Source organism: Branchiostoma floridae, chromosome 1 (assembly GCF_000003815.2).
Source record: "Branchiostoma floridae strain S238N-H82 chromosome 1, Bfl_VNyyK, whole genome shotgun sequence".
Taxonomy (NCBI): domain Eukaryota; kingdom Metazoa; phylum Chordata; class Leptocardii; order Amphioxiformes; family Branchiostomatidae; genus Branchiostoma; species Branchiostoma floridae.
In genome coordinates, this window is record NC_049979.1 from 3,904,564 (window position 1) to 3,913,276 (window position 8,713).

Consider the following 8,713-nt stretch of genomic DNA (forward strand, 5'->3'; position numbering starts at 1 on the left):
TGAGAAAATTTGAACGTCTTGACGGATCGTTATGATTTTTGGTATATAGATAGCTTAAGTGGAGACCTATATAACGAGGTACTGATTATGTAAATTAACAGCTAATTTGTATAACTAATGAGGAAAGTTGTCACTTGTCACTAGGGCTGGGTATCGGTACAGCGTACCGGTACAAAACCGGTTTTTCTTATTGGACCGATCCAGAAAAACCGCACCTGAAAAAATTAGGTGGACCGGATGTTGGACCGATTAGAACATTAACAGATTATTTTAACAGGCATTCACACGTTTGGCGCTTGCAGGTGGAAGAAAATAATAACAAGAGTGAAGTAGAGTAGAGTTTAAAGTAATTTCTACCAAGTTTTAAAGCCAATCGTACAGGTGCAGGTAGCGTTGTAGGGTTTTAAAACGCCAGTGTAAGTCTAATACTCCACCAAACAGATTTCTTTGTAGTGAAATGGACCATTGGTATGAGTCATACTGAATCAGGTCCAGGTTCAGGTCCGGACCTGGACCTGATCATCTGGACCTGAACCGGACCTGGACCTGAATTTTCTGTACCGGTACCTACCCCTACTTGTCACATATGTAACTGGGAAAGGGAGAAATGTCAAAGCCAATGTGTTCAAGCCAATTTTTTCCCTTTCTGTCCATTTCTTTTTTTCTCTTCCCTTTTTCACCAAAATGGTTAGCTAAGATGGTTATGTTTCAGTTGTGCCATGGTGCAGCAGCTATGGTGTGGGTCTGTATTCTGTCAAGAGCATAACTTGAGAAGGTGTGAACTTGGGAAGTACCTGTTTTGGAAAGAAAGGTCAAGTTCGAAAATGGTTTCCCTACCGTTTTCCTACGGTACTACAACGTCTGTGTATGTATGAGAGTTTGTTTGTGGACAACACTACCCGAGGTTAGTTGAGATGGATAAAATGGAACTTCCAGCATGCTGCAAACAGACGTTCATGCAGTCGGTTGCTTTTGGAATAGGTACTCTTAAGAAATACATGAATGGAACTTTGAAGTCTTGAATAAAGGCGTGATTATTTGGCGAAGGTATGTGTTTGTGGAACTCTAGTTTATTTATTCAATGACGACGATGCTGCCAAAAGTGAATTGACATGATACCACCCTTGGCACTCGCCACACGCTACTGCTCTCTGGTTCCATTTGGCCGCTTTACCACAAACCAGACAAGGGAATTAGGTTTGTATGGGCCTGGATTTGTACTCTCCAAGCAGAGTTTGGTGGGCAAAATCGTAACCTTTTCCTTTCATCCATTTTTTTCGACCGGCCTACCGGATATCATGGTGTTAAATGACGAAAATTCCATTCGTGCGACATATGGCAGCAGCATGTACGTTAAGTTGAACATGCCAACGCAAGTCATGCAAATTAGGGTCTCATTTATATTATTTATGAAACAATGCTATAATAGCTTTCTTTGCTGGGACTTTCATACTTTGAACACATTGTTATTTAGGTAGAGGAGATGAGCAACTGATATCTATGCAAATGGGGACCTCATTTGTATAATCAATGAGAAACATTTATGATAGGTCACTCGTCACAAGAGATCGCCTTTCTTGTTACCAGCAATGCCCTACAAACATACATACAGCCAGGCGAAAGAATAGAACACAAATACAACAAACCTACGACAACAACCATTAGGCCACAGCAAGTAAATTTTATGGATGACATCAGCGCGCGCATTAATTTTCGCCTGATTTCAGAAAAAAAAAAACAAATTTTTCTTCTGCAGGGATGGTCAACATGACGATAAAGTACCAAAATGAGCAAATATATTGTGTTGTAGCCTAATAATTGTGCTTGTAGAAATGACCCTTGCGAGGTACCCAGGACTATATATATGGAAGCCATCATGAGTGTGGTTACCAACTTTGTTGGCGATGCCGGTCTACCACACCAGTACATGTTAATACAGGAATGAGTGACTTGTTGGCTCTGATACCATGTTTTGTCCCTTTAATTCTTTTTACAACAGTTATCACAGCTTTATGGTGCCTATTTACCTCCATGAAATGTCATGGAGGTTATATTTTCAGTAGCGTTTGTGTGTGTGTGTGTGTCTGTCAACAAGATAACATAAGAACGGCTGGATGGATTGGTTTCATACTTGGTGTGTTGGTGGGGTGCGATGAAAGCTAGAAGTGATTAGATTTTGGGCCCCCTAGCGGCTTGCATTGGTACTGCAGCACAACTTCCGGTTTTGCTATCTCGGTGTTCTGAACATGCTATGGTCAAGATTTTTTATTGTTAGGTAGCTCTTGTGCTCAGGAATAAGTGACATAAGTTTGGGCCCCCTAGCAACTAGGTTTGGGATAGCAGGGGCATTTTTGTCAAAAACTTCTGAAGCGGATAACTCAAGAAGGAAACAACGGATTTTCATGATTTTTGGTATGTAGGTACCTTAGACAATGTTGTACAAGATAAGATGCTAATCATGCAAAATTAGAGTACATTTGCATAATTAATGAAAATATTCTATCATAGCAGTTTTTTCAATGTACCTCCTGTCCCGGAAATGATATGGTCTTGACAATTGGGTGGTAGACAGCTTTCAGCATCATGACATAGTGGGCCAAGTTTCAGCCCCCTAACATTTGATTTTGGAACTGCAGGGGTATTTTTGTCAAGACATTCCAAAGAAGATAACTGCAGAGAGGAATGATGGATTGCCATCATTTTAGGCATGCAGGTAGCTTAGGCAAAGATATGATGATATACATGTTATGCAAATGAGGACACTATTTGCATAATTAATGAGGAAATTGTATAATTCCATTATTTCAATAACTTGACTTCAATAAATGTAACAAATGTAAATTATGATAGAGGGAACATAAGCAGATGCCAAATATGCTAATATAATTAGGAACTGATTTGCATAATGCATGCAAAAATTGCAATGATACTTGCTCAATGATTAATGATAGGAATTTTGTACTTGACATGTCAATGATGAACATCACCATGCATGCATCATGAAAATGTGCAAGTCCTTTGCATAAGATTTACAAAAGCTTGAATATTTCATGGAGGTATGAGGTCGCCGAACTCTAGTTTGAAAATGTAGCCATCTTGTTTTTTCACCCATCTTGTTTTTTTTTCGCCCTGTCGCACTATTTTTGCAGTCTGCAGAGGATGTCATCCATAAAATTTACTTGCTGTGGCCTTAATACTTGATAATATAAACAATAAAACCGTCCCCATGGCAATAGATTTATTGCCACACTTATTCCATTTATGTGCGGTGGTAGCAGGTTTCAGTTTGAGATTTTCAATTGTTTTACATTCACAGGTCGGTTCAACTACTCTTTTGTGATCGCGGAAGAATCCACTGGGACCCGGCTGCGGGGGGGAGAGTTCTATGGCTGTGTGGAGCTGTACGATAACGTCACGCAGCAGTGGGGGCCTGTCAAGGGGTGGGAGGTTGACCACAGGGGTACCAGTCATCATGACCGTGGGATGTCCTGGGCTGACCTGGCGTGTAGAAACTTGGGTTTCAGGGAGGGCCTCGCCACAACCGGCTACTGGTTAACCAATGGAGTCGTCGATCACTATTACAATCATATATTCTATATTTCATGGCGGCACAGCCCTGGAGGCTACCCCCCAACCACCCCCAAGTTCATGTTGTCCCAGTCTCTTCCCCAGGGGGAGGGGGCGACTCTGCATGATGCCATATACCAGGTGGTGCGGGGCCCCTGTCCGGACATCGACGTTTACTCTGACTTGTATCAGCACTGCTCTCACAGCGACTACACCATGTGTCTGGCCTGCGCAGGAGAACGGGAAGATGATGACCCACACTGTACGTATATCGCGAAAAACATGTAGACAATTGTCTTTTTCAATTCACTTCACATATAAAACATGCACACGCGATCGAGATACATGACGTCATACATATGAGGACCGTATTATGTGAACGACTAAGTACGAAAAAAGGTCAATACGTAACTCGTACAGATGACACCCCAAATAACGTTTTCCTTTACGCAGTATGTTATTGGCCATATCTATGATGATGTCGCACCGTGTGTTATGCGATTTGATGTACATAAAACGTTGGCTTTCGTCTTCTTTTCCCAATTCTCATGTCACATTTACTGACGTTTTATTCCAGACATCGCTGCCCACGTGACCTGCACGTCCGACCACCTGGAGGTCAGCTTCCCGCGCCCACCGGACAACTCCGTGCAGCCGGCGGACGTGCAGCTAGCAGCGCCACCTTGCAGGGCAGAGAGGAACTCCACCCACCTGTTCATTCGGGCTCCTCTGGGGGAATGCGGCACTTCGAGAGAGGTACATTGTCTCCTTCGTAGACTTGTAGAAATGCTGGTCCCTATCCGGACATTAGATAACCTAAGCCCATGTTGAAAATCGCCAGTCAGCACTCCCCGCCAAAATAAAATGCTAGCGCTGGTAGAAGTCTGCGAAGGAGGCTAACTTTGTCATATGTCACGCCAACTGTGATGCTGTTTGGTAAAGAAGGTATCAAGACTATGCTACAAAATGTAGTACGTGCATGCAGGTGAAATTATAGAAAGTGCGCTGAAAGATATACGGGCAACTAAATATTTCTTGGTCTCTCACACATAGTCAAACATTGATAAGCCTACCCTGGAAACCAGACTTTTAGCCAGGGCCGACAGAGGATCTGTTCGGCACCAAGGCAGGTCTTACCGCGGACCTTAGATAAACAGTCCTAGCCAGGCCGTGTGCTTACCTAAGGTCCTGGGAGAGATCTGCCTTGGATGCCGAACAGTTACTCTGCCGGCCCTGGCTAGAGTAAAAGTATGGTTTCCAGTGTAAAGCCAACTAAGGAAGTCAGTAGTAGTTTTACGCACTCCCAGTAATTCCAACCCTGAAAACTACTACCGGGTGCCAGAATTGGCCCAGGCGACGGAAGGGAACCCGCTGAATCCTGGATAAGGCTTCGGTCCCACGATAGACTAAATACCAGATCATTCATCGCATCGATGATCTACCATGTATACTACAACTTGTATTTGTTAGAAGTTTATCCTGAAAAACCTTGTCCAGTCCACCCCAGCCGAGATGATCTACCGGAACACCCTGATCATCGGAGCCGACTCCTCCCACGGCGGCATCACCTGGCAACCGGTCACCAAGGTGCCGCTGGAGTGTCGTCTGCCGCGCAACAAGACCCTGTCCCTCGACTTCCGGCCTCACCTCAAGTCCGTCTTCCGGTCCGGCGTCCAGGGCATGGGCGACTTCCGGATCTCCATGGAGCTGTTCCGGACTGACGGCTTCCGGCAGCCGGTCACGGAGTATCCGGTGTTTGTGGAGTTACAGGAGGTAGGTCCGGAGTATCCGGTGTTTGTGGAGTTACAGGAGGTAGGTCCGGAGTATCCGGTGTTTGTGTGGAGTTACGGCAGGTAGGTCCGGAATATCCGGTGTTTGTGGAGTTATAGCAGGTAGGTCCGGAGTATCCGGTGTTTGTGGAGTTATAGCAGGTAGGTCCGGAGTATGCGGTGTTGGGGGAGTTACGGCAGGTAGGTCCGGAGTATCCGGTGTTTGTGGAGTTACGTCAGGTAGGTCCGGAGTATCCGGTGTTTGTGGAGTTACGGCAGGTAGGTCTGGAGTATCCGGTGTTTGTGGAGTTACAGGAGGTAGGCCCGGAGTATCCGTTGTTTGTGTAGAGTTACGGCAGGTAGGTTTGGAGTATCCGGTGTTGACACATGACCTAAACTAGCGTGACTTGAGCAGCAGGCTCCAACATAGACTTTTTCCTATCATCGTCTCTCAAAAGAGTTGGCCCTACTTGCCAGTGACACTCTATCATATGTCTCTGAACCAATCGTGCATGCACTGTTTGTGTTACGGCATGATACATTAATGATGACCATGACCGCTGTGTTCCAGATGATCCACGTGCAGATCCAGGTGAACTCAAGTGACGCCGACCTGCAGGTGTTCGCTCACACTTGTGTGGCCACGCCTAGCGACGACCCTGACGACAAAACACAGAATGAAGTCATTGTCGACGGGTCAGTAAAAGGTCTATACTCTATAGTCTATGCACTAAAACTTTTAGACGCGGTTGTTTTTTCATTGCAGTCTGCAGATTATGGGTGAACTCCAAGCAGATGTAGAAAGACCCGCTGTTCCCTGGAACCGGGAGCTTGAGAAATATCACGAGTTTGCATCATACATCTGCTTAGAGATTAGTTTCCGAGTACTTGGATACTTGGTTACTATGGCACTTTGAAATTCGTTTCTTGGACCTTCTTGTCGTGTATCTTCTTTTCTTCCCAGTTGTGCCAAACTCCCGACGCTGCAGTTCTACCCGTCACCCGGCCCGGACAGGGGGCGCTTCGGCTTCCAGGCGTTCGCCTACACCAGCGGCGTTGATATGGTAACCGCTAAAGCTATAACCTTAGATAGATGGAAAATAATGCATGACAGATTCAGCATGTCTGAAGGCCAATATCTTTTTGTACATTCACAATACTCTTACTCGTCGTCGTTTGGGCAACTCGCAACACGCAATATAAGAGCCCAATACCAAGGTTAAAAGTCGTCCGGCAAGGAAACTGTAGCTGTGGAATAATCTCCAAGCAGATCTTGCTGTGGCAAATGGGAAGAATTTTAGCCGGCAAAGGAGTTATTGGCCACAGCACCTTCTTCCTTACGCAGTTTGATTGCCAGATACTAGCCTTTGAGTGGCCAACAACTCCTCTGCCGGCTAAACTCCTTCCCATTTGCCACAGCAAGATCTGCTTGGAGATTAGCTGTGAAAAACAACAGACGAATCTGCGAGCTCTAAATGGTATTTCTATTAGTAGTAACGCCTCGGTGTTTAGAGATCGGTCGATGAGCCCCCATTTTAATGTTGCCCTTAGTAGGTTTTAAAATCGATTGGCTTTCTGGTGATCAAGAAACGTTCGACTGACTGTTCGACTGTGTGACAGGCGCTTAACGTGTAACGTTATTTCTACACAATATTCCCCAGGTGTACCTACACTGTAACGTGCTGCTGTGTAAGGCCTCGGACCCGAACTCCCGCTGCGCGCAGGGCTGCCAGCCGCCCTCGGGCAGGAGGCGGAGGGAGGCCGAGGGCGAACCCGAGGTGTACCGACTGATCCAGGGCCCCATCGTGGTCGGCCAGGACCAGAGTGGTGAGCATGTCTGAGGGTTTTATAGACGCAGCTGGTCGTATGATTTGATTTGATCTGATCAAGAAGATTTCCTTCAATTTGGTAACTATGGTTATTATGGAACCTCATTGGTCGTATGAAAAAAGGCCAAGAGGCTGCCTGCCATTTTAGTCGTCTCATATCCTATAAAGTAACATCACCGCCTACGACACAACACTCGCGATCGCCACCAGACCACGACCATGACAACACCAAGTATATTGCCTTGGTGTTATCAAATGTCGCCATGTCACCATTGGAAATAGCTTTTGGCCTTTTGCTTTCCCTGCATAATGTCCACATGCGAAGGGGAAAACTCCCAGAGACAAAGTTGCATCTTCTCTATCTTTTCAGGTGAGACCGGCGGCACCACCACAACCCGCGGGAGCCAGGTCACAGCTGCCGGGGCCGTGGTTGGAGCGTGTGCCGTGCTGGCCATCGCCATGTCTGTGGGGCTCCTGTACAAGGCGCGGCGGCACGGCAGACAGGCCGGCTATAGTGTGCTGCAGAACCGCTACTAGACAGGGGAAGATCTCCTTCTGTCTTCTATTATGTGTGTTTGCAACCGTAGTCAAGATTAAAATGGCAATTCAAATTTACGGTCTCAGCATCTTTCTGTGCGTTTCTGTGTGACAGTGTGTGAATCTTAACGCCCCCAATGCGATGTCTCTGTCTGTCTTTCTCTCGTGACAACCATACTGTAAATTGTACAAATAAGTTAACGCTAGCGCCCATATCCGTTACATTTAAAGACAGGGTATATACTTTTTTTAGGGATATCAAGTCAATGGATGGTGGTCTCATTCTGCAATATTTCGACAATACATCTGTATCGCAATTTTAAAGCACCAACGGATATAAGTAACCCCGCAGATAAAGCTGAACTAGATAAAACAGATATCTAGATACTAATGAGCGAAGTCTTCCAAAGTCTTCCAGTCAAAGAAGTTGTGAAAGAACAAAAAGAGAATTTTTGGTATACCAGTTTCTTTGCGATCAGTCATTCTATTTGGTCAACCTTCCCCGATTTCGTAATGAAGGCAACCCTGTTTTCTTACCCAACTTTTTTCCACACGCTTGTATCAGTTTCAGGCTGCCCAGATGATGTTATCTATATAATTTAATCGGTGTGGTCTAAACATAGGAAGAATTCATCTGACGTGATTTTGCAACGTACCGCAGTAAAGATGCAAGTGGAATTCACAAATCATATGTTCTGTGCGTTTGTGTGACCCTTTACTGAGACCTAGGCACCTAGGCAGGGAGAAACATGGGCAGCCAGGTAGACACTTACATGTAGGTACTTAGGCAGGCAGACAGTGACACTAAGGCATAACCCTGCAGTTGCTGTGCTTTATCTAGCCGAATCGTAGGTGCTGTTTTTGCGGCAAGAATCACAACTCCAGTTAGAAGCTCTGAGGAAGATTCCTGACAGACATCGAAACGTCAGCAGATTAACTGGTTGTGTTAAAGAAAACTTTACTATTCTTTGCTGACAGCTATTTTCTTCATTACATGTTTTTCCTGTGATT

At 45.3% G+C, this 8,713-nt stretch overlaps 1 protein-coding gene across 1 annotated transcript; it reads left to right on the top strand.

The window, feature by feature from the left end:
* The first annotated feature begins 4,133 nt into the window (after positions 1 to 4,133).
* On the top strand, positions 4,134 to 7,776 carry LOC118428218 (ZP domain-containing protein-like). Its single transcript, XM_035838262.1, has 6 exons — positions 4,134 to 4,323; positions 5,065 to 5,340; positions 5,908 to 6,032; positions 6,301 to 6,400; positions 6,998 to 7,163; positions 7,536 to 7,776. Exons 2-6 carry the CDS (start codon positions 5,080 to 5,082, stop codon positions 7,700 to 7,702), a joined length of 819 nt encoding a protein of 272 aa, XP_035694155.1. The 5' UTR covers positions 4,134 to 4,323; positions 5,065 to 5,079; the 3' UTR covers positions 7,703 to 7,776.
* The last annotated feature ends 937 nt before the right edge of the window (positions 7,777 to 8,713 follow it).

Bases quoted from the DNA above. Each gene is read 5' to 3' on its own strand.
- LOC118428218 (XM_035838262.1), top strand. From the start codon at position 5,080: ATGATCTACCGGAACACCCTGATCATCGGAGCCGACTCCTCCCACGGC. The intron at 6,033-6,300 runs GTCAGTAAAAGG...TTTTCTTCCCAG, and splicing joins AATGAAGTCATTGTCGACGG to TTGTGCCAAACTCCCGACGC. The intron at 6,401-6,997 runs GTAACCGCTAAA...AATATTCCCCAG, and splicing joins ACACCAGCGGCGTTGATATG to GTGTACCTACACTGTAACGT.